Here is a 27,668-nt window from a genome sequence, read left to right on the forward strand (position 1 = left end):
CTTTTATGTATTCATATTTATTTGTAAATATTTATTGTGTGTAGGAAGATAAATATACAAATCAGGAGTCTCGAGAGAGACTCGCGCCAAGTGCATTCACGAGTGGTTGGATCAGGGGGGCCAAGCACAAATGTACAGAGTTGAAGTCGCGTTTTAGTTCTCCTCGGATCGGTATGCGGCGCTAGTCTACCATGGTCTGCCACCGCACAACATTCCATGTCCATGAGAGTCAGTAGCCACCATTTTTAAAGTTTCGACGGATTTTACGATTCCATCTTCCACATTGTTCCATATCTACAGGGCACTGCATGGTGCCAGTTGAGAACCTCGAAGGATTGAAGCAGCACGACTTGCACAGACCAACCTAAAGCAGCATCAACAATTAATTGTAAATTTTTTAGTTTTAAATATAAAGCATGAGGTATGTGTGGTTTTATAGATCTGTAAGTATAAAATGTTTGTATGCGAATATGGGATGAGTGTATCCTACATTTTAAGAATCGAGACTACTTTGCAAGCAAATTATATTCTTTCTTCTTTTCTTTTCTGCATGTTGTATTTGCTTGCAAAGGTAGAATTCTTAAAATGTATAATCTTTCTGTATTATAAAATCTTGTAAAATATACAGTAAGGAGCATAACTGAACCAATAACCACAAGTTTTGTATAAATAATTATTTATTGCTAGGAATATAGAAAAATGACAAAAAATCAACATTATAATTATTTTTATCATAGTTAGAAGTAACTCAAGAAATTTTTTCAATAATTAATGTCTCCTCGTTTAGCAATGACAAAAAAAATAGATTGACTTGGTTTTGCACCGGTCTGTAAAAGAAATATTTACGTGGAATGTTCAAGTTATATGTTTACATTTACCGCTTTGGTATGTTTACAAAGTATTATTCTGTCTTAACGCTCAGTTCTTCGCAATCAGTCGAATGGAAAAGCACGCAAGTGAAGTAAGAATAAATATGAAGTCAATTGCTCCAAATTGTTTAAAAAAAGTCATTTCTCTTTTGAATGATGGCTTGTCAATGCATAAGACGGCGAAAAATTGCAGTGTTAGTCAATCGACAGTGCAGAGAATATGAAAAAAATACTGTAAAAGTATATTATTAAATGTTGGAGGAAGATCAAAAAAATTATCACCGCAGGATGAACGAAGGATTATACAGTTTGTCACATGTGGTGAAGCTTCAAGTGCCATTATAGCTGCAAAATTATTAAAAGAAGATACGAATAGAACCCTCAAGGAAGAACCCTCAAAGGAGCTGAGTTTAGAAACATTAAGAAAAAAAAAAGCCAATGTTATTGAAAAAGAATATTAAACGTCGTTTGGAATTTACTAAAAAATATCGAAACTGGACAACTACTGACTGGGAATGAGTTATTTGGTCAGATGAGACAAAAATTAACAAAATTTGTTCAGATGGCATGTCTTGGTGCTGGATTCATAAAGATGAAAGGCATAAACCATTACATGTGAAACAAACGTTAAAGCATGGAGGTGAATCCCTAATGTTCTGGGGATGCCTAGCAGCATTTGGTGTTGGATCACTGCACCGAATTAATGGCATCATGAATCAGTACATGTACAAAGATATTTTACAAGATTATCTCATAGATGCTGTTGAAAATATGCCTTTTGAAGAAAAAAATGTAATTTTCATGCATGCCCGAGACCCTAAGCACACTGCTAAAAGTGTAAAAAATTGGCTCAGTACTAAAAAAATTCTGTTCTGGATTAGCCTGCACAGAGCCCCAACCTCAATAGAGAATCTATGGGGTTTACTAAAAAGATGACTTAGGGATTCATATGACTCCCAACTAACTTCAATCACAGATTTGTATGATAGAATTCAAGAACAGTGGGAACAAATATCTCCGGATTATTGCAAAAAATTAGTAGAAAGTATGCCAAAGCGAATTAGGGCAGTTTTACAAGCAAAAGGGTTGTGGACAAAACAACCCTTTACAAGCAAAATATTAAAGATAAATAACATATTAAATATTGCTAAGTATCGGACGTGGTGCAAAACCGAGCCAATCTATTTTTTTTGTCATTGCTAAACGAGGAAATATTAATTATTGAAAACAATTTCTTAAGTTACTTCTAAATATGATAAAAATAATTATAATGTTAATTTTCTGTTATTCTTCTATATTCCTGGCAATAAATAATGATTTATACAAAACTTGTGGTTATTGGTTCAGTTATGTTCCTTACTGTATGTAGCGTATGTATCTTAAATTTGTATTTGATTTTACTATTCTATTATTTTATATTTTTGCAGCTGGTGTAACCCTTCCAGAGAATGATAGAAAATTTTAAAGGGCACTCAGTTGTCCAATAAACTAAGCAAATTGCTCTACTTTTTTCTTTTTTCAAGTATGTATTATTTAAAGTAAGACAAAATATAAATAAACATATAAGTTCATAAGAATTATGTATAGTAAATTATATATAAGTCTATCTGATACTATAAATAATTTTAATATTTTCCAGATATTGAAATCAATTAATAAACAATCCATAGATTAACAGGAACAAGATGCTGGAGAACCCTGAAAGACATTAGTTGTCTAATGAACTGAGCAAATGGGTCTACTTTTCATTTTTTTTCAGGTATATGTAATTTAAAGTAAAAATATAAGTTATTAAATTGATTGGATTTTTATGCAATTTCATATTTTTATAGCAGTTAAAAGAAATGGAACCTAAATAAGAGTTTACTTCTTCTTCTAAATACGTTGATTTGGACTTTATTTTTCACATTTTCTACATTTTTGAGCATCATATGCATTCTATATCTTTTTATATATTTCAAATTTTCATTAGTACATAAAAATTTACAGTTTATTCATAAGAATTATGTAGTGAATTACATGTAAGCTATAAATAATTATAATATTTTTCACGTTTCATTAATGTCAATAATGTCATTAATGTCAAATTATGTCAATTGTACGATTAATTCAAAATAATTAATAAAAGATGTTATATACATACCTAGGTTGTGTATTTTCACCTCTAATTTGTTATTTTTATTATATTTATATAATTTAAGAGGTAAATCAAGGCAGGTGCGGACGTAATTTAAAAGGTTTTCTTAAAAATTTTAATAAATTTCCACAATTTTAATGAAAAACTTTTAAATTACGTTCTCACTTACCCTGGTTTGTCTAACAATTAGTTAATCTTATTTGAAATACTCGATGCGTATACGTATATATACACACATGCACTTGTTCATACATTCATACATTTTAGTTCTCCTCAAAACGATACGCGCCACTGCAAACGTGATTTCAACTTTTAACATGGAAGCTTGGCCCCTCTAGCTCTGGTGGGAATGAACTGGTAAGAGGCTCTCGACGAGAGACTATATCTATACACGAATGAAAAATGAGATGTTGAAACTTTGAGCTTTTTTAAATGTATCTTACAAGATGTTTTTTCATAGAAATTGGTTAATTATTACTCTGTAAACCTTCATCTACATACTGATACAAATATTAGTGAAATTAGCGTATGCATTATCGAAAAATAGCATATTAAGTGCCTCGTGTGTCGGCAGACGTCTAGTAAAGTCTCGTAAGATGTCTGTGAGAACTATATTACTAGTTATGTTAGAGGGAAAAAGATAGATTTATGTAAATTTGCGCGAACGAGGAAGATGCCAAATGCTATTTTTTTAGTTCTGAATCAATTTAAGAGTATGGCGGTATTATTTAATTGAAGTGATTGGCAACACATCAGAAGTCTAGGTAGACATTCACGCCAAATATGAATTATGCCACGAAATTTCTTGTCAATAAATGCATTTTTATTGGACTTGCGTAAATAAAAATGCTTATGAACTATTAAAGTTATTTTTAGCAGTCGCGTACCGATTGCCGGTTTCTTCTGAAATTGCTATGATCATTTTGAATGTGACATGATTTTCGTTTGCCGTGCATGACGTTTGACAGCTTATAGAGATAAAAGTTATGTATCTGGGTTTTGTGTTTCTAACTGCATAATATAAATGAAAGTAATAAAGTACTTTGTATGTTTTTAGTTTAATTTGTTATAAATTTATTTCATAATTTCAGTTAATTAGGCATAGGTATTATTTATGTGCTCCATCAGTTCTTACATATATAGATATGTTAAAGTAGAAACTTTTGTAAATCAAGCACCAATTAATAATCAAATTATTAGAAACTTCGGTGAAATATCCGGTATTTCAAAACGGAGGTAATCTTGTGAAGTTGTATGTGAATTTTGAATTTGGTATGCAAAAGCAGATAAGTGCAATAACAGACTTTATAGAATGGTACAATTAAATTCTCATGTCGCAATCATGGTATCAAAGCTAATGGTTCGTTTTTCAGTCACAATTTTTATTAGTTGACTACTAGATAAATTTAATAACCAACAGCAAGGGAAAGATAATAAAAGATGTTGAAGTTACATTCGATAACAGGAATGATGTTCGCATTGTTGACTTGAGGAATTGCTGCTTTATACTCTTGTATTTGTCCATTTTTAATATTGCGACATAGTTTTTTCTTCACCTGCTGTATTTTCGATACGATTGGAGATAAAGGCAACATTATCGAATACATCCTAAAGTAATGGACTTTAGTCTCTTTGATTGAGAGTCACAGAACGAATCTTAAGCACAATGGAAAGCGTTAGATTTTAGAATTACTTAACAAAATGTTCTTGTATTTACTACAATAAAGTACAATATCGTTGAATCAAAATATATAGATTTTTTAATGTACTTAGACAATATGCAAACATTATATTGAATATAATTTTACTTATAATTAATAATTGTACAATAAAAAAAATAAGTAACAAGAACAATACGAATTTAAAGTAAATTTTATAAAATATTACCGTTTTGTATTCGTATTCAAAAACTGTAAGATTTTAATAATTTCAGATTCGTCCTGTTTGTAATGGACACAAGAAAGAACTTATACCAACTTTTGGGTTTTTAAAGAGGTTTATTCACAAAGTACTGTTCTTAAATGTAGACTGTTCGACTTCTTGACAGAATCTCTCTCTAAAGTAAAAATGTTTAGGCTATTTAAGGGTTGTGAACAGGACAGTGGTAGGGATAGGGAACGTATTTTACCAGATAATCTAAGGTTTAGCGATGACGCTTAGTTCATAGGGCGCGGATGACGCATTTCTTAAGATTAGGGTGACTTGATTCTCGAAAACAAGTATGACTATGAGTACATATTTGTAGAAAGTATAGATAGGATAGAGATAGTCATAGGCGGGCACATTACATGTTATTACAAGAAAACGTTAAATATAATTCTTCGTATTTTATATTTTAAACGCATTTTTTCATTTCATCGCAGTTAATAGTAAATAAAAATAATTTTAGATTCTTCCTGCTGTTGTTACAAGAAAATGTTAAATGTGATTCTTCCCATTTTATATTTTTAACATATTTTTTTCATTTCATCGCAATTAATGGTATAAAAATACAGCAACAGTAAGCGAGTTTTCTCGCGTTGTTTGTACAGTTTCATTAGGTTATAAGTACATTTGCAGGTGTTTTATATTTCAAATATACTTAATCAATTCTAATTTCGATAGCACCGACACTTGTTTCCTATCATACCATCTAAATAAATCCCACACGAGTTATTCTAGAAGAATGGACTAAAATATCTTACACAACAACTAAAAAACTAGTGGAATCAATGCTACGAAGGTTGCAACCTATTATTGACGCCAAAGGATTATATACGAAATATTAGTTATATTGCATAATTTAAAATATTATACATATTCTGTCATAAAGTGTTAAAGTAAATGTTAAAGTATACAAATACTTTTTTGATTTTTAAATTTGTATATTTCCAGTACTATTTTCTTTATAACAGATTAGTGAAATTGTTACTCATCGCATTATCTTAACATATAATGGACTATTAAAAAATATAGTTTTCGTTAAAGTGTTAGTTGTTTATATAAAGATATCACCGAAAAACAAGGGGTACAAATACTTTTTTTACCCACTGTAAAGCGAGGCCGGCCTAAAACATTGTAATGTTTTGTTCCATAACTATTACTGTGAAATTTGAAGTAATGGATACAGCTTTTATATTTCGAAAACAGTCTCCCGTATCGCTCAGTTATGGAATTACTCTTCATAAGACTCAACGACTCTATTATGGATGTTGGAAATAGCGTTTTTAGTTTCGGACAGGTTTACGTTGCGCTTTCTCGCGTTACGTCGTTGAATGGTCTTCATCTGATTAATTTCGATCCTCTCTCTGCAAAAGTCAGTGGACCGGTAATTCTGGAGTATAATCGAATGAAACGAAATTGTAAATCTAAATTACTGGTTGTGACGGTTACGAAAAAACGAAAATCCAAAATTGCGGATCTTACGTGGGCTACGAGTGACGCGATTTTACGTGTGCAAGAAGGATCTGATGAAAAGAACATTGATAATGGTGTGAAGTGGAATGTACGTGGATTTTTGAATTTGGATAAAGTGTCTTGTTACGCAAATGCGATAGTGCAATGCATGTTACGATGCGTATCGATAAGGACGTTGTTATGGCGGGTACGTGGTTCCGATCCGTTGAATGAATTGGCTATTTCGTATTCGTATAAGATATTTCGTCGGAAGAAAATTTTCTCGAAATGTACAGCAAGATGCTTCTGAATTTTTTGTGGCTTTATGTATTAAATTGGAATACCTTAAAAGTAAGGTAGAGCATGAGATGTTCGTAACTGTTCTCTGTAAAAATTGCGGCTGTACTAATGTGACTTTGCAACGTAATTGCATAATTCAGCTTCCTATAACTTCCTGTATTAACAAAACAAATTTAACTTTACCAGAATTGCTTGAAGAAGAATTTTCGGATTGGCATAAAGATGGCGAATGTTATAGTTGCAAAGAATCTTAAAGAATTGTAAAAACAGAAATAGTTTCATTTAGAGATGTACTGGTCGTTCAGATGTTGCTATTCGACAATAAAGATTCTGATATTATCAAACTTAAGAATTCTACTGTAAATGCTGTGCCTAGTACCAAAACACACATAAATGAAAAACCTTATAAAATTATAAATACGGTGTTTTATCATGAAAACGATGTACGTGAGGGTCATTATATGTGTATGTTAAGAGTCGGGATTTCTACTTGGTTACACGTTGTAACTGAAGAAAAATGGTCTAGAGGTGCCAAAAAACCTTACATATTTTTCTGGTGGAGTTGTTCGAAGCAGAAGAGTTGCATATTTTAACAGCGTTAAAATAAATATGGCACTATGAAATTTATCATAAGGTAACATATCAGAAATTATTAAGTTGAAGTATAATTGCATTAAATACCTATACAAATAAGTAGTAGCGACAAATGTATATATATATAATATTTCTACAAATATCTGTTTATTTTTTCGATTTTGTTTCATAAAAATATTGCGTAAGGTAGCAGGCAAACAATAAGAATAAGTCTACGGTCACTGCATGTACAGCGTGACAAAAAGCAAGGCTCGGTCGCAGGACGCAGACATCGAAATAGTTAAAGGGATTTGAATACAATTGATGTATTTAACCCCCGATGCGGCGACAAATTAGTCTTTGCCAGACATTCGTTGACCAAATGTTTAAGGGCAAAAGAGTTTCCCCAACTCGCTTTTTAACAACGGCCAATTCCATATTTCATCCGTCCGAATACATCGAAGGGACTTCAACGGTTAGCGAGACGCAACCCTTGCGGCCTTCGGTCTCGGGTACCGGTGGCTCTTTCAAACTTGCAGGGCAAATACCTGTGATCATAAACGGCCACATCTGCGAGACACTCGTTACGGTCTCCTACGCTAATCCGATATGCCTTTGCTTTTCCCCATGAATTTGCTTACGACTTTTTCGACCCGATCAAGAGACTATTACCTCCACTAAAACAAGTAACCGAAGAAGATCCAACCTCGTTGGTGTCAACTAACAAATCAAATGCGAGTATTTCGACGAAGCTACACCCCGAAAAGTCGCGCTGGAGGGATGTCAGGGCACGAGGAAAGAGACTTCGGAAAAAATCGCCAGTATCGATCGTAATTTCGCCACCGAACTGTGTAACATTTTGTTTTTATTTACGGAATGCCGCAAAACGTTTCAAAATAGTCAGTTGTCGGTTATTAAAAGGTCAAGTGCTCGTTTAGTGAAGTGATCAGTATTAGTGACCGCGAAGTGTTGTAAATGCAAGGTGGCTTCTTGTGGTGTTATACCTGCGATCGACGCTACCTGGGCATCGGCCCCTAATGATCGGGATCGGCACAGTGACCCAATGGAGCAAGTGTTCAAGCAGCAGGTGAATTCCTCTCCGAATGGGTGAGTTTTACCGATAGTAATTATTCGTATTACATACTAGAGTCATATCATTAATCTCAATTTATTTCAACATTTTTTGCCTTGGTCCGTCATAATCAAAAAAATAAAAATTAATGTTTACGTACATTTTACGGATTACAGCAACTAATACGTCCAATTTTTGTTCATTCATTATGAAGTAAGTATTCTTGCACAGTTTTCAATGTTTTAATACACAGTAAAATAACGTACGATCCCTAGGAACTACGAGAACATTGCTTTTTATTTTTTTTACTAGAGCATTACTTTACTAAATCTGCATTTTAAAACTCTTTTTCCTCGTTTTTGGATTTTACAATTTTGTTAATTGTTTTAAAAATCTGAATAAATTCCAAAATATTAGTCGCGATAGCTAACAGGTTGCTGCATCTTTTGTCATAATTTTTCCACTAATAGTTTTAACAAAATTGGTCAATAACCTTCTTGTCTCTCGTTTTTATGTTTTACAATTTTGTCAATTAATTTAAAAATCTGAGAGAATTCCACAACATTTGTCGCGATAGCTAAGGTGTCCCTAATTTTTTTCATAATTTTTTATCCAATAGTTTACGAGAAATTAACACTAACATAGTTTTTTTTTTACGTCTTGGCTAACAATTTAAAAATCTGAAAAAATTCCACGATATGTAACGCGATAGCTAGCGTGTCCCTGATTTTTTTCATAATTTTTCATCCAATAGTTTAGGAGAAATTGGGCAATAACGTAAAGGTCTTGAGTTTCTTGTACAAGCCTCGAGCACGGTGAATAGCAGACACTCCGCGTAGCTTGTGCCCTGTCGCTGGTCGGCCGGGCGCTTGATATTCGCGCTCTCTGATGGGTCGAAGTTTTTCGTTAATAACTTGTTAACAAAGCTTCGGAGGACATTTTTGTAAAGGAAAATGTTTAGAATAACCCCAGGAATCTCCCATTTCCGACTCCCGCACTTAGTTTGGGACACCCTGTATAAATTGATAGAAGCTGAGATAGCGACATCCCGAAAAACCAATGATTTTCGAGCAGTGGATGTAGAAAACATATGTATTGTGTTGTCATGTCTGGCGCGGCGCTGATAATGTCAGTAAACAGAAAAATACTCCTACCATACCACTCATTATACAATATGTCTTATGAAACTTTTCTTCTTATTCGTTTCTACAATTTCAAGTAATAAGTGAAAATGCCATTTACAAGGGATGTATTGTTGCAGAAATCTTATACTAGAGTAGCAATATATTTATTCTAAATGACATGCCTAATTTTTTATGGTTAAATTCAGTGGAGTAAGAAGTTTTACTTAAAAGTACATACTAAGGTACACGTACTTATTTCGAAATTCATTGCTTCGGAAATATTTAATTGTGTCTATGCTACATTACGTAATAAAAATATGCATTGGATTAATTAGTATATCTATAAAATACGTAACAAATATCAACAAATACATGAATACATAATAAGATCTCACAATGAATACGACTGTGAAAACGCGTAGTAAGGAACTTCCCATGTGATAAGCCAGAAGGATCAAATTTTTTTTTTATATATCCAAAATTTAATAGTTAATACATCAAGAATATATCCCTAAAGTTATAACATGAAATTCGAAAAATTAATGTAACTATAGCATCTTTATTACTGCCCGGCGCGTATGTATATACGTGCATACATACATACAGGATGAATCGTTTAACTTTATCACTTGAAATATCTCGCTTGTTTTTGATAATATTAAAAAACGTTTGAAATACAAGTAGTCGTATGTGAATGCGGAGAGGACATATGAAGGTTATCAATGTTTGTTTAAATGGATTTGTATGTTTTAATACATTAATTGATCTACCTGGTCATTCTTTACAAAAAAGTATTAACCCATTTATGTCGGAAAATCATTAGCTTAGAAGATATCTACATTCAATTATTGAAAAATTTGACATGTAAATATTTAGTAAATTAATGGCTTTTCGATGTAAATACATTAATATTTTTTTATAGTGATCTATTAGATAGATTAATGTATTAATAAATAATGATTTTAAAAATTGAAGATTCTCATGTAGTAACTACGTTATATAAGTAACTATTTCTTGCAGATAAATACAAAAATATTATTAAAAACAATAATTTGTTTTTGGTATGTTCTTTAGGTTTGATTTTCATAATAATAAAAAATATGTCAGATAACAATTACATGGTTTCGAGAGAGGACATGATTTGACGTGATTAGCTTTTTTGCTTTTTTCGTAGGTGAACGCCTAGAGATGTTGGTCATGAATTCATGAAAGTTTCCAATGCTTTTTAAATGGAATCATTATTTTTTAATATATTAACCAATATATCTAATCATTCTCTACAAAAGAAAGTATTAATCTATTTGTGTCAAAAGCCATCAATTTACTAGATATTTAACGCGTTGACACAGACTCGAAAATTTGCGTTTTTCTCTATCTAACGACTCTATTAATGGTGCACTCCACTTACAATTAGCAGATTACTATACTCCGTTTGATGGAATGTCAAACGGCTGTTTTAATAATAATAATAAAAAAAAATATATATATATATATATATTTAAGAGGTGAATAGAGGTTCGAAAATACAAAAATATGTGAACGCTGTCTTCGGTTATTATTGATTCGGTCATTCTGTCAAATCGGTGAAAAAATTGCATTATCTGAACTAGCTGTAGCAGTTCCAAAAAATCGGCTTTCCAAGGGTTAATTAGAATTATTTATATATTCAATTTAAATATTATGATGCCAAAATCTTGGAAAGTAACGTAACTATGTTTAAAAGAAAAGTACATATGATAATAAATATGAAATCTTATATTAAACATAATACAATTATGTACTGTATTTTCTATAACTCTTTTATACAAGATTACACTATTTGATTTTAGAATATATTTATTTTTTTCCACGATTCAAGCAGTTCTTATAATCTTAAAGAATTATTTATACATATCTCTTAGAACAAAATATAAATTTTAGATTTTAATTCACTAGAATATTCACAGTAAGTATATTGATTACTTATTAAATTTCTTTTGGAACATACAAGTATGTTTTTATGATATATTATTTTCATTTTTATATAAATAAGTAAATTTATTTTAAATCATATTTCAATTTGTTTTGTACACTTAATGCATAACAGCTATAGTATTTTGACACTTAATTACTTTTTATACAAATATTTTATGATATAAATCTTTCAAATTTGATCAGACTGTATATGTCTAAGAACTAAATATTTTGAAGTCTCACATATAGTACTATGATCTTTAAAGGACTTGTATATTTTACAAATAAAAATCATTGTTAATACTGTAGTATTACACATGAGTATACATTTGAGAAAGCAATTTTTTCTTTACATCACATTTCATAATAAACTGTTTATAGCAAAAGTCAATTATGATTTATACGTGAATAATATGATGCAATAAAACAAAATATAAAATAGATACACTTGCTGTAAATGACAAATATTGTATGGATCAAAAATTCATTATAGGTCATAATAATTATTAGAAAAATTTGAATGCATTGTATATGAAACAATCTTGTATAAAAAAAATGTAAAAACAATATTGCCTTTCATTTTCCTCATAAGGGTATACTTGACTTCTACAAGTAATAACTTATTGCACATCTATGAACTGTAATCTGTACATTATATTAATTCTTAATTCATCGAATGCTAGTAAACAGATTTAATACAGACTTATTTTCTTTCTGACTGCGTGCTTTACTGAACACATTCCAAAATCGCAAAGTTTCATCACCTGCACCAGTTACAATAGCTTCTCCATCTGGTGACATAGCTAAATACAAAACTCTATAAGAATGTCCTGTTAATTTTGCAACTTGTGTCAAACTAGGGTACTTCCAAACTAGAATTTGATTCTGAGAATAGCCATGTGTACTGACTAATTCTGAACTATGTTTACTCCAAGCTAGGTTACAAACTTGAGAACCAGTATCTACACATTGCATCGGTTGACCAGTTAACGTATTCCAAAATCTAATACATCTATCTGCTGTACCACCACCAGAGGCTAATAAACCATGGTGATGTGGAGACCACGCGATTGCTTTAACAGCTGCTAGATGTTCTGTATACGTTTGTATTGGTGACACAGAATGTAGATTCCACACATAAAGACGGTTATCATTTCCACCAGAGGCCAAATATTGATTATCTGGAGACCATTTCAGACCACACACTTCTTGTCTGTGAGCTCCTAAACGTCTTTCATTAACAACACAAGGAGTTCGTACGTCCCTTTGTAATATTAACCTGTCCCTGCTACCAGATGATAAAACTTCACCATTCCATGCTAACGCTCCAACTCTTGCACTGTGTCCTTGCAACTTGCTCACTTGTTTATTGACAGCTACATCCCAAACTTGAATGTAACCTAAATGCGTACCCACTGCAACCAAGTTTCCTCGCTCATTCCAAGCAACTGATGTTACACTGTTGCCATCGCTGGATAAGTCACATAATCTGGTCACCTGGCTAGTACAAGCTGACCATAAGTAGACACAACTACCCAGTCCAACGCTAAGCACATTCTGAGAAGACCAATCAACAAGATTTAAGTAAAAATCATCTTGCAATTCTGGAGCATCCAATACTTTAAATGGTATTCTTGAAATCTTTCTCGTAGCTTTTCGTGGCGATCTTAAAAGCTTCTGACTTTTTGCACTTAATGGTGATAAAGAGTAAGGTGAACTTTGATCCAGTAACATATGATCTTTTGTAGGTGTAGTATATTTAAAGAGATTTTTAGTAGCTAATGGTGATAATACTCTACGCTCTTCACACTGTCCTTTCATGTCTTCTATGTTTGCTCCAAGCACTTCATTTTTTAAGAGACATGAATAAGCAATACCATCCCGGCTGCCTTCTCCATTTTCACGAGTCTTTTTCGTTACTACACCATTTCTATTGTTTTCTGATATCATTGAAAAAGTTGTTTGCCAATTATTACCCGATCTTGTCGGTATAAATCGATCATAACTATTATTCACCATTTTGGTGGGCGAAAAATATATTGCTGAATGAAGGCTTGGATTTGCCAAATTGTCTGTGTGACTTTCGCTGTTTGATTTCAGCAAGCGTTTCTGATATTGGTAGTGAAACATTTTTTTGTGTCACAATTTTTTATACTTGATCACATAATTATACACTGTATGTACACTGTATGTTTCATTAAAGTACTTAAACTACATATCCATTGTTATTATTTTTATCGAATATCAAATTTATAAGATTGAACAAATATTCCGTAAGTCACCCTTTCAACATCAACTTGGAAAGTTTTTAGTGAAAAAGCTGTATTCAGAAAAGATAAATTTGATTATCCAATCAGAAGGTCTAATTTGAAGGTTGATTTACGAACAGATGGTCAAACGACTGTATGTATTCATAGAAACCCTCTATCATCGAAACATCGATTTCAATTTTGATTGGTGCAGCCATGTTTGATCTAAAATTCGACAGCAGAGCTACTACCAGCCAATAGAATTCAATTTCGCACATACAAAGCCTGACATGAGGCAATGTGGAACAATTAGCACGGTCGACTGTGCAATTAGATAACACAGAGTAAAATAACATACGATTAACTACCATAAAATTGAATATATTGTACGTATGTATGTACATATACTATAAATCACTTAAAAAATAATTCACTCGTATGTGAAAGATGTTTATACTCAATAAGAAGAAGAAAAGGTGAAATTGAATATTCCAGTTTCGTTAAGCGGAATTATCAGTATTATGATAATTTAAAACAGACACAAAATGCGAATTATAAAATAGTATTATTACATTTATTCACAACTATAATACCTATTTCATACCAAAATGCCACAATTTAAATGCTAAATTATTTAAAAAATATGCAACATTTCGTAGCAAAATTTGCGGACTAAAGAAGAAAAAAAATTAAATGTATATAATTATGATAGTGAAACAGTGGCCACTTGTAATAAATAAAACTTTATAAAAATTCATTGATTGTTTTAACATGGCGGAATATAATATATCGTTTAGTATAATATACGGCTTATTGAAAAAAGAAGTATATAAATATGTACATATTGTAAAGTAAGATTTATATGTGTGAGAAAGAACACAGATACGTAACACGCAATTTTTTCTTGCGGAAATTCACTCTGAGAGGGTTAAATCAATCCCTAAATGTTCGGTTAAATTACGATTTTATTTTATAACTCGCAATCTACAGGTGATAGAAAAAAATTTAAGACGAAAGTTACTATATTTTATTAGTTCTATTGTCTGGTAAAATATTTTTCAATTGTTTAAATAATATAAAAAAAGTTACAAACAAAAGTGGTAAAAATATAATTGATTCTAGAATTCACTCTGTTAGTTGCTGGTACAGATGATTACCTAACAGTATAATCCATTTTTTAAATACAGATACAACTTTTATTGTGTGCGCTGTGTTTCTCAATACAGTAGAAGTTGCATCTATCTACAGTGTAACCAAGTGTAACTGCCTGGGAATCATCTCCACCACTGAGGGGGACCCGTCTCAAGATGCTTCGAAACTCAACAGCGAAGCAGAGACCGAGCAAGTTAACCATTCCGAAGTCGTATATCGGTGAAACAATACTAATGCAAAGACATTTTTTTTTTAACGAAATCTTTATTAGCGTATCTGTGATGCTTTTCTGATTAGAACGAGAACAAACATGATATAATTTGGATAATATTGTATCAGGCAGCTGCAATTGTCTAGAATCTAGAAGCAGGCAGTTACAGTATAGAAAAATCTAAAAGCACGTAGTTACGAAATGCGATGGTCGAAAAGACCAGATGTGACAAACGAAGGACACATTTTTTTACATCGATGCTCGATGGTAGGGTAAGGTACATAGATATTGTAATTCAGTCTCAGCTCGTGTATCGGAGAGACCACACTAATACAAAACTTTTGCAATTTTGGTTATTTTACAGGCATATTTCTGAGGGTTTTCTAGTTAAAATAAGATCCAACACAGTATAGTTTGAATTATATTTACTTATTTACTATGTGAAAGGGAAAGTTATTATCACCTATTAAATATGCAAATATGATCCAAACTATTTCGTATTTGGTCTTGTTTTCATCAAAAGAACCTCAAAAATATCTTTGTAAAAATTTTATTAAAAGAATTAACAAAATTAAAAAAGTTTTATCATTGCAGTAGCATTATATTAATGATGTTTTCTTTACGTCACCTTCACTATCTACCCTCTTTTTCTTTTACTCGCTGTTCTTTTCTACATTCAAAACACTGTTGGGAAACTATCCTTTGCTTAGACGTGATTCACTGAAAAATCACCGCGATAACCGATATTTCCGGAAGTCGGCGAAAACAGATGAGTAAGTGCAGTCCAAAGACAGTATTACTCATCTCCTAAGGGGCAAGGGTTCAAAGTATCACCTTTCCACTTAAAACACGCTATAGTCCTGTAAAGATAAATAGTCTCGTACGACACCGATCAGGAGGAATTGTACTCGTCACTTTTTCGTTAGAACCTCGTTCACGAAACTCGTCCGAGAATTGTTGTATCTGTTTGGCAATATAGTTTTAGCTGAATTTAACCAACATGTATTACTTCAAACACCCGTGGGTTTCCAACAACATTTCAAAAAAAAAACTCGGACCCTCGGCTCGAGTTCAATCAAAGGAATGAATCTTTATCTCCATTCGATAACTGCCTGCTACCGGTCCCAAATTTCAGGCAGTTATTCAACTTTTACTGTATAATCAAGGAACCTCTTAATATTTTTGTATCATACGTAAGCTGCATGTGAATCAATAACTCTGTAACTTAGATTAGGAAATAGTACGCAATGCATCATAGAAAAATAGGGTACTTTATACAATACATACTTGCGCTCTTAATTACACAGTAGGCACTTATACGAAATAAAAATAAAGCGAAGGAAGTACAAGTTAATATTACATGTAACAGTAGAGGCGTTAAGTAAGTAATTCAAATATAGTCAGATACTTTTAAAAACACTTTTATATTAATATGAATATTATGACTTCTTCATGATGATAAAACTCTTCCGAAAAGTGCTTAAGACATAGAAATTTGTTACACTACGCACATCGTATAATAGTATGATTCCCTATATGGAACAGCGTGGCGGATGTATGAAATCTTGTTGTCAAAAAGCGAAATCTATTGGATTTTCAAATTTGTTTGATTTTTCATCAACATATCCACTTTTATTCCACGTGTAAACAAATCGATCATGGTACTTTGGAGATGAAAGCTGATTGTGAATTAATGTTTGTAGTTTTATAACATTATTTTGCATGTGCGAGTTAACGTCATAATTAAATAAAACTACTATGTCGGAAAATTTTCGTATAAAGTTCTTCCATATGTGAAAACCATATACGCAAAGAGGTTGAATAATTCAAGTAGTTTTTTGGGTATTACATCGCGTATACGTGTATGACTTTCTTTGTTATGTGAGCGCACGCACACAGCTCACGACTGTGTTATTTGTTTTTGAAAATACTGTTGGATTCCGATGTTTATTAATAAACTTTATTAGACTAAACTTAATTACACGAAATCTACTATAACTAAACACTTAGATTGTAGGTTCTAAATACTGTGAGTTTTCTTGACGCTGACTCTGAATTTCTAATAATGTACATTCTGACTTAACGTAAGCTTTTATATGGTCGGAAGTTTGTTTTTTGGAGGTAGTGGGAGTAAGGAGTATTCTAGGGTAGGAGTTGATGATTAAGGGTTTGAGGGTAAGGTTCGGAATAGATAAGAAGGTTTAGGCGTATGACTCAGTTTCAATGCGTAATAGATTGACGGTCAGATGCGTAGCTATGTATAGAAGATATAAAGAAATGATGAATGGCTTATCTAAAACTAAACGATGTTTATACAATTATCTCTAAACTAGAATGGTATCTAACAATACCTCATACCATACATAATATTATCTTTCTAAATAACCTTATTAATGTAACACAACATTAAAAATACGAAATGATGGACATAATTTTTCTTTTAATCAACGTTACCTTTCTCAACCAGTTTAAATTATTGTACATTAAATAATTAACAGAAAAACATAGAGTATGTATGTGCATAAGTGCATACAGTGCAAAATTTTTGAAAATACCAGATGCATCGTCGACCGACTTCACTTGGTCATAACCGCATGATGCTTTTTTGGCCACACCCCGCAAAAATACGACTGAGCAATTAAAAGTAATTACAGGGCAGTAAGGAGTAATTTTATTCAAGAGCGATTATTTAAATCACTACATAATATGGTAGAACAAGTTTTTGAGTTTTCATATAGGTATGAGTGTATGATCTGTAAAATAATCTGTATTAAAGTTACTGAGGATCTGCGCATGCGCGCCTGGAAGTTACTAGATTTCTATTTCATAATTTTATTTATTAAATCTGCTGTTTATTGACCTAATTGTTGCCTATTAAGGGTTAAACAATTAATTTAAGCAAAGGAAATTTCTTGGTAGTCTCTGTAGATCGTTTTGTGCATTATTTTAGAAATTTTGTGATATTAAATATCCGTCGGTAACCTTTAAAAGTCCCTAGATTCCCAAAAAAAGTTTTTAGGAAATACTTCGAAAACTAAAAGTGAGTAATTAAAAGTAATTGATGAGCAATTATGGGTAATTAAAGAGCAATTTTTTTATCTATGTTTTATTAAAATTGTTTACTACTGTGAGTTAACTTCACATGGATCGTATCGACGCCCATTCAAGAAGAGAGTGGTACAACCCTGGTCCGGACTCGGACTCTTTCTTGAAGGACTCTAATCGAATATAATACGCTGTTCAATGTTGTTTGTACATGCATATGTATACAGTTGTATATAATTATGTATAAAGTTTAGGTGATTGTTACTATACAGATCATCTTTAGTTCAAAATGTTGGTCCTATTCGAAACACCGGCAGGATATGCAATTTTTAAGGTAGTTTATTTTTTAAAACATTTATTGTGTCCTAACCTAAAATATCTGCACGTGTTCACGCGTGATCTAATTCTTAATCTTATATGAATGAAACAGATTCTATAGCTCCAAAAATTATGCCAACTAATATATGATTAAAAATACATTTTTCTTTTACAGCTACTTGATGAAAATAAATTAACAGAAGTTGATAATCTCTTCCACGATTTTGAAACACCCGAAACAGCCAGTAAAATGTAAGTCAATATTTGTCAGATGTAATTCTTTGGATTAAAATAAGTTAATGTCAAAAATTTGAGTGACTTAATCTCAAAGTACTTACTAGGTCTGGCAAAAAATTCTATTGTTACCTTGTACTAAATGTTTTCTTTTCTTAATGCTGTTTCAAATTTTTCTTCTAAATTTTCATTAGGATTTCTGCTTATACAGGGTGATTTTCTCGCTAGGGTAGACAAAGGCTGTGCCACCGTCTAAACATTGCATCCAAAACCCATAGTACTATAGCCGCTGTGCCATCCGGGATTTCGAGGACGGATGGCTACAGCGACCAAGACGATTGTGTGCGTACATGTGTGAGCTAAAGTCAAGAATCTCGCAATTGAGACTTTAGCTCTCACATGTACACACACAATCGTCTTGGTCGCTGTAGCCATCCGTCCTCGAAATCCCGGATGGCACAGCGGCTATAGTACTATGGGTTTTGGATGCAATGTTTAGACGGCGGCACAGCCTTTGTCTACCCTAGCGAGAAAATCACCCTGAATGACTTGTACAAAAAAAGTATAAAATGAAAAAATTATAGGTATTACAACATAAGCCAAATAAAGGACATAAGAAACTGTTGAACATTCTAAAAGATCTAATATTCTGTATAATGTACAGTTTTATTAAAATAAATTTTATGTTAAATGTTAAAGGTAAACTTTACTTTTAGACTCTAAGAATTGTTGACTTTTTCATCTTCTGATAGTATTTGATAAATAGAATTCAAAAATATTGCTATTAACTTTAGAAATTCACCAGTTAAACAGTTATATATGTACATGTAAAATTTAACATTTTTAGTATATTTAATGGATTACTTTGACATTATATTGACTATTCATAATCTTGTTGATAATGTCTGATTGGATATGATTATATCTTTCATATCATATACTTTTTGTATTTAACATAGAATTATAACAACAAAATTATATAATGATAGATGAACTTAAAAACTAAAACAATCCCTATATTTTCCTGTGTATGTCATTCATTTGTTACAATAATAACAGTAACATAATTAAAAAATGATGACTTCCTGAAAAATGAAATAATATTCTTAGTTACCTTTAGTATAAGAACTATTCATGTTATACAAATAACTTAAAAATGAAAACTGTTTGAGTCATATTATTATTGCAGCAAATGAATAATGTGTTAAAATATAAGAAATTATGATATAACAAAATTCAGTTTTGTTCTGTCAAACCTGGTAACACCAATTGTAGTGATTACAATAATACCTTCATGATCGATATTAATATTTTTATAAATGGGTCACTTAGAATCAAAGAGGGAGGTAATTGATATTTTCCTAATATCAAGAAAATCAAGTTTAAAATTCAAACGTGTTAAAAATATTTTACATAAAGAGTTTATGAAAATGATGTTTAATGTTTGACATACAGTAAAAGTCATGTAGACAAATTTTCAATGAATTTCTTTTTTTAGTTTATGAGAAATTGAATATATGGAAAATAACATTTTAGAACTTGCATCCCTTTGGTATTAACTACTCTTTGGCAAGGAAAGTGTAATAAGAAAAAATTGGAAAGAAACATAAAATATCATTTTCTGAAAGCATGTCAGTACTAGAAAATGTATTTATTATAAATACAAGTAATTAAAGTAGTAATAAATACATATTATGTTGATCATCAATAACATGAGCTATTTCATATGAGAGATTCTCATACAATTGATTTATTTTAACATTCCATATGTTAAAAATCATATTTAACAATACACACATACAAAAAAAATGTCACTCCTGGAATTGCTGTTCCCTATTCTAGATGATTGCTGAATTTTTTTTGCTATTTTTCTGTTGGAACTATTTTGGATTAGAAAAGTACTTTGAAAATTATATTTTACTCATTTGTAGATAGTGTCTTGAAAATAAGAAAAATAATAAAAATATACATGTGCAAATTGAACGTATCTATTCTTTTAATATAATTTTATATTATAATTATACGGTATAATTTTACTTTTTAACATTTTCTTCCTGCTGTATTATTTAATTAGTATAAGTAAATCATAATGTAATTTTTATCATTCATTGTAGTGTGTATATAATAGCAAGTTTATTACTATAAACTAGATTTTATTTCTATGTTTTAGCTTTTATTTTTTTGTTACAGAGTTAAATTAAAGCATTTTGAAAAATTTGCTGATACTACTGAAGCTCTAGCAGCTACTACAGCTGCAGTAGAAGGTAAACTTTGTAAATCATTAAAGAAAATCTTAAAAAGACATTGTGCTGAAGTACAAGAACAGCTGGCTGTTGCTGACGCTAAATTAGGTAACGCAATAAAAGATAAACTCAGTTTGTCTTGCGTCAGTAATACTGCGATACAAGAATTAATGAGATGTATACGAAGTCAAATCGACAGTTTACTAGCCGGACTCCCTAAAAAAGAAATGACAGCAATGGCATTAGGTTTGGCACACAGTCTGTCTAGATATAAACTAAAATTTTCTCCTGACAAAATTGATACTATGATAATACAAGCCGTGTGCTTACTGGATGATTTAGATAAAGAATTAAATAATTATGTTATGCGTTGTCGTGAATGGTATGGTTGGCATTTTCCAGAACTTGGAAAGATTATCACAGACAATATAGCATTTGTGAAAACAGTAAAAGTTATAGGGACTAGGGAAAATACAGTAAATTCTGATTTATCTGATATATTACCAGAAGATGTAGAAGAAAAAGTGAAAGAAGCTGCTGAAATATCTATGGGAACTGAAATTTCTGAAGATGATATCATAAATATTCAACATTTATGTGATCAAGTTATTGAAATTTTTCAGTACAGAGCACAATTATATGATTATCTTAAAGCAAGAATGATGGCCATGGCACCAAATTTAACAGTACTTGTTGGAGAATTAGTGGGCGCTCGTTTGATTTCGCACGCTGGTTCTTTAATCAATCTCGCTAAGCATCCTGCTTCTACTGTACAAATACTTGGAGCTGAAAAAGCTTTATTCAGAGCATTGAAAACAAAGAAAGATACTCCAAAGTATGGTTTAATTTACCATGCACAACTCGTTGGACAAGCTTCAACTAAAAATAAGGGGAAAATGTCTAGAATGTTGGCAGCCAAAGCTTCATTAGCAACAAGAGTAGATGCATTAGGGGAAGATGGAAATTTTGATCTCGGTGCCGAACATAAAGCTAAATTAGAAGCACGTTTAAGAGTATTAGAAGAAGGGAATTTGCATAGAATTAGTGGAACAGGTAAAGCAAAAGCGAAGTTTGAAAAATATCATACCAAGAGTGAATACATTCAGTATCCTATGGCTGTCGATACAACTCTTTCAAGTGGAAAACGACGCCATTCAGAAATAGAAGAAAAGAAACCATTAATTGAAGAAATTAAACAAGAAGAAGAAGAAGAAGTACCTAAAAAAAAGAAAAAGAAACAAAGTACTGAAGCTATAGAAGAATCGGTTCAGCCAGAAAAACCGCAAATAAAGGAAGAAGGAAAAGAAGTTACACATACATTAAAGAAGAAGAAAAAGAAGGATAAATCAGAAACAATGCAAGAATGTAGTACATCCATCATAAAAGAAGAAAAAATGGAATCTTCTGAAATATTTGAAGAATGTTCCGAAGTTACAGAAGGTTAGTTTTTCAGTAAATCGTTTCTTATTTATAGATAATTAAAGTTGGATTAAACATATTAATGTCTTTATTTAAAGTAGTTCAATTATTTATAAAATTAAGGTTGTATAAAATGTACTTTCTAAGAGTATTGTAAAAGTATTCGATATTGATGTTTCAGAACAAAGAAAAAAGAAGAAGAAAAAGAAAAATAAACAGGAGATAAAAGATAAGAAAGAAGTTCTTGAAAATCAAGAAACTCAAGTAATTACACCGACGAGTGAAGGTAATGAAGAACTAGCAAGAGGAAAAAAGAAAAAGAAGAAATCTCAGCCTGAATAAAAATAATGGTTAAGTGTATAGCAAATACATATTTTTAAAAATATAATATTTGCCGAACTGTAATCGTAAATAAAATATACAAACTTATGTATAAGTTTATATTTGTTTATAATTGAATAAAAATGTTCAGTGTTTACAGCATGGTGTACAACGGAAACCACTTGGATAATTCCAATAGATACCGTCGTTATATCCACCACTTTTTTGCAATTTGCCACAACGAGATATAAGAATGCAGAGGAAGTGAAAGGACTTCGACACCTACAAGCCATAAAGGACTCCTCATTTTTCTTATAAAAAATTGATTTCTGTCAAATGGGCTAAATTTTGGATATTTATGATGTTGCTCATTTTAAAAAAATTCAACTGTTTTAATTATAGTGCCCTAAACTACTTAAAATTGTGTATTTGAAAAAAATGTAACGAAATCTAAAAGAATTTGGTCCAAAGGAAAACAGACATTTTTAACTTAACAGTTCTTACTATGGATCATATGGACCATGAGCGCACTTATAGGAAATACAATACACAAGCATCCAAGCCCACGTGCAGGTACACATCAACACATGATATGTTTTTTCCTATAGGCGGGTGTGTGTAAGTGATGTACTGAAACACACGATTTCTGTTAAATATACAATCTGAGTAGTTTAGGTCTCTGTTATCAAAAAAAGCTGAGCTTTTCTGGAATTGCGCCCATGAAGACTTCTGATCAGCATTATGAAAGTAACAACGTATACAAAATTTAGCCATTTTGATAGAAGCTGTTTTTCCATAAGATGTGTGAGGAGTCCTTTACGGCTTGTAATTATCGCGAGTCTTTTTTGCCGAACTTCAGACGTTGAAATCTTCGTATTAGGTAACAAAACGTGCCGAATAGACTACTCGCCTCTAACGAGATAGCGAAACAAAAAATTGTTTATAACTTTGAAAATATTACTTTGTGGACCCTTGTTTATTAGGATTTTTCTACTCCATTTGACATATATTACCTACTTTAAAGTTATGAACTCTTTTTTTCAACCTGTATATGCATTACAACCAATATACAGTAATGTTGCGGACGAGAGCCGTTTCGTCTACACGGACGAGAGCTGTGGTTTATCCCCACTACCTCGTTTGATACGTGCTTCCGAGAAATCAATTCTTGGAACCATCGCGTTCGAGCTCGACGCCCGAGAACAAGGACGTCATAAAAAACAACGATAGCATTAGGGATTTAAATAGGAAAAATTGAAGTTTCTTATTCGCAAACGGATTTTCACGCAAGTAACACCAATCGATTCCTTGTGCTCTCCCGATTAAAATGATGTCAAACACGACATGATTCCGATTATTTTTAACAAAGATACATAAAACTTGGTTTGTAGAACGAAAGGTCATGCTCATCGCGTTATGTAAACAGACCCGGGCGCGACTCTCGTCCGTGAGTGGTAGTCGATTCGACGAGCGCGGCTCTCGTCGTAGCATGTTAGAATGCTACGAAAAGTTCTCCAATTCACTAACTCCCTATTATTCCCTCATATTTTTGTGTTTAGTTATTTAATGACTGAAATTATTAAGAAAATGAAAGCGTAACACAAAAAGCATATAAGTTCCGTTTTAAATGTTTAGAAATTTGTATTTTTTTATTTTCAATATCTTCTTTCCGACATCAATTAAATATAATACATATACATAAATTCTGTTAGCCAAATCTTCATTTACTGTCATTTTTAGCTCGTAAAGAACTGATAGAAAAGTAACTTTGACGATTCTCCATAACCGTCGCAGGGTTCCAACCTTTATTATTTAAATATCTTTATTATAAATAATAGGAATCATGTCGTATTTGATATCATTTTTATCGGGAGAGCACAAGGAATCGATTGGTGTTACTTGCGTGAAAATCCGTTTGCGAATAAGGAACTTCAATTTTTCCTATTAAATCTCTAATGCTATCCTTGTCTTTTCTGATGTCATTGATTTCGAGCATCGAGCTCGAGCGAGACCCTTTTTTTTGCTTCTCCGGTCGTGTACCAATTATCTCGGCGACCGAGAGCAAAGGAAGCCGAATCGACTACCAGTCGCGGACGAGAGTCGCGACCAGACCCGAGAGCGGCTCTCGTCCGCAACATTACTGTACTGTTATGCCGTGAAGAAGGAAGGATGGGATTCTCTTGAGAATGAAACCTTCTTCTTCTTTGTAACACGAAGTTTATTTGAAATACGCCTTTTTAACGGAATACAGGAAAACTGTTCCACAAGGGTGACACGTCTTAGTACTACTGCTCGTAATTTGGAAGTGAGTCCCCCGCTCGACGAGAAAGTTCCTTATATATCAGTTTTGTATACAGGGTTTTGGACTTTGTCATGAGATGTGTCACTGGACATGTAAACTTAATCTACTACTGACTCCAAATATTAGAGTCATCGTTTGGCAGAAAGGCGAGGATAACATTGAGTCAGTCTTTCGTGAATCAGTCTTATCGCGAGGGGTGATACCGCATAACAATACGAAAATAGCTCATATGTTGTAACCATTAAGAGAAAAGCTATATATATTTACCATTTGTAAGAATCTAAGGTAATATACAACCTTGCAAGTTAATATGACTCACAAGTATCTAGATACACAAGAATATTTGTAACGCTTATTATTTATATGTTATAGACGAAGTCAGAATTAAAACAATCTCAACAAAAACACTGCCCGCGTAAAAATATGCGCTAAGTACATTCACAGAAATCGTGATTATTTCGATCCTAACAAAAATATTGTCAGTGTATCTCTGCCAAAACATCGTCAGTATAAAAACGTATATCCAGTACATTTGCAAAAATCGAGGTTATTCCGGTCTTACAAAGTATCGAAATCAAATAATAAAGCCAAGTGCACTGGTTTTTTATAGTTTATGTAAATAGTTCAATGTGCACTCTAAAAAATTTGCGAAACAAGCATCGTTTTAGGAGTTATACACAAATTGAAAAATTGAACCTAAAATGTACTTGGCGGGCCCTTTTGCATCGAAATCATAATCCACAATAGTTTAATCAAGAATAAGCAAGTTTTTGGAACAAGTTTCAGTATTTTCTGTGTATCTGTATATTGTTACAAAGCGAAATATGTATGTGTGCATCCATTGCACACGCATACACTCCCATTAATTCTTTCAGAACTAGATCTAGAGAATGCAGGGATTTTCGAATAAGCTTGTGCCAGCTCTACTAAAAATGCAGTTCTGAAATCCTGGCTCAATCGCCGCTGGTGTTTAAATTTATTATGGATGGTAGGATCGCTTATTGATGTATAAATTGATTCATCCCCACCACTGGTGGTGCGAGTATACTTGGCGCGAATTTCTACTTGGTATACTAGCTAGAATTTATAGCTCTTCTAGCCTCTCTTAGTCCCTTCTCCCTTCTTAATCCAGGCCTGGTAAAAACATTTTCTTCGCAAAAGATCCCGCCAAGCACGTTTTACGTATAATTTTTCAGTTTGTGTTTGACACATAAACTATAAAACATAACATATAATTACATAAACTATAAAAGGCTAGTGTACTTGGCTTTATTATTTGATTTGGGTACTTTGTAAGACCGGAATAACCTCGATTTTTGCAAATATACTGGATGTACATTTTTACACTGACTATGTTTTTGCAGGGATACACTGGCAATGTTTTTGTTGGGATCGAAATAATCACAATTTCTGTGAATGTACTCGGCGCATATTTTTACACTGGCAGTGTACTTGTTGGGATTTAGTTACTTTTTGCAAAGTTTATCCTCGTTTTCTAGTCAACACGAATGTGTTAATATGATATATAAATTTGTCACTACTATTGATTTATATAGGTATTTAATACAGTCATACTTCGATTTAATAATTTCTGATATATTACCTCATGATAAATTTTTATTCTTCTAGAAAAATATATTAGCGTTCTTAACACTTCTAGGCCATTTTTCTTTAGTTACAAGGGCATCGTTTCAACGTGTAACCAAATACAAATCCCACCTTTCACCATACATGTATAATGACCCTCGCGTACATCGTTTCCATGATGAAACACTGCATTGGCAACTTTATGAAGTGTTTCATTTATACAAGATGTTCCACACACGATGGCCATTAAGGATAGATTCTAGGGCTGATTCTAAACAACCTTGTCCTTTGCAAAAATATTTTTTGAAGCTTTGTTAATGAGTTATTAATGAAAACATTCACCAATCAGAGAGTGCGGATAGCGAGCGTTCGGCCGTCCAGTGACAGGGCACAAGCTACGCGTAGTGTTTACTACTCGCTGTGCTCGAGTCTTGTGCAAGATGTCTTTTTTCGTTTTTCGTTAATAACTCGTTACCAAAGCTTCAGAGGACATGTTTGCAAAGGAAAGGTTGTTTAGAATCACCTCAGGAATCTCCCCTTTTCGGCTCCGCCACCTTATGTGGTACACCCTGTATAGTTACCACAGACATCTTACTAGAGTTTACAAGACGTCTACCGACACACAAGCCGCTTAATATGCTACTTTCGATAATTTCACTAATACTTGCATTAGTAAGTAGATGAAGGTTCACAAAGTTATATAATTAATCAATTTCCATGAAAAAAACGTCTTCGAAGGTGATTTTAAAGAAGCTCAAAGTTTCAATATTTCCTCTTTCTTCACTCGTGTATAGATAGTCTCGGCGAGAACCTCTCGCCAGTTCATCCCCACCACTCCTAGTACGACTGTACTTGGTACGAGTCTCTACCAAGACTACTGATTCCCGTTTTGTCTAGACAAAGTCCGCACTTCTTAGCAGCGAAGCTAGGTCTGGGTTAGGTTTCGTTCGATATTTTGGACTTTGCTGTAACATATACATACTATACCATTCCTACCATAAATTGATTTTAGTCATGACGTTGTTACTATTGGGGTTGTGGAATTACAGTAATGATTAAATTACACTAGTTTCCTAACTATTAACACCTTTTTTATTAATAAACACTTAGAAATCGAAATTTTCGAAGCGACTTCAATAGCCGTTTACAAGAGAACTTGATCGTAGGAAACAGAAATTCAGCCT

General features: G+C 32.3%; 1 protein-coding gene, 1 long non-coding RNA gene and 1 pseudogene across 3 annotated transcripts; 2 read left to right on the forward strand and 1 right to left on the reverse strand.

The window, feature by feature from the left end:
- The first annotated feature begins 193 nt into the window (after window positions 1–193).
- On the forward strand, window positions 194–3,011 carry LOC143187543 (uncharacterized). Of its 2 annotated transcripts, none has more exons than XR_013003222.1 (4): window positions 194–421; window positions 2,297–2,391; window positions 2,509–2,628; window positions 2,705–3,011. It is a non-coding gene; the product is annotated as an uncharacterized LOC143187543 (long non-coding RNA). The 2 variants fall into 2 exon arrangements; XR_013003221.1 differs by having other exon boundaries at window positions 195–421; window positions 2,702–3,011.
- Window positions 3,012–11,687: 8,676 nt separating this feature from the next.
- LOC143187508 (fizzy-related protein homolog pseudogene) lies at window positions 11,688–13,743 on the reverse strand (annotated as a pseudogene).
- Window positions 13,744–18,225: 4,482 nt separating this feature from the next.
- Window positions 18,226–22,754, forward strand: Nop5 (nop5 ribonucleoprotein). Its single transcript, XM_076391749.1, has 4 exons — window positions 18,226–18,394; window positions 18,554–18,630; window positions 20,803–22,295; window positions 22,456–22,754. The coding sequence occupies exons 1-4, from the start codon at window positions 18,350–18,352 to the stop codon at window positions 22,614–22,616; spliced, it is 1,776 nt and encodes a 591-aa protein (XP_076247864.1). The 5' UTR covers window positions 18,226–18,349; the 3' UTR covers window positions 22,617–22,754.
- Window positions 22,755–27,668: the final 4,914 nt, after the last annotated feature.

This window comes from Calliopsis andreniformis, unplaced genomic scaffold (assembly GCF_051401765.1).
Source record: "Calliopsis andreniformis isolate RMS-2024a unplaced genomic scaffold, iyCalAndr_principal scaffold0048, whole genome shotgun sequence".
In the NCBI taxonomy this organism is placed as follows: Eukaryota; Metazoa; Arthropoda; class Insecta; order Hymenoptera; family Andrenidae; genus Calliopsis; species Calliopsis andreniformis.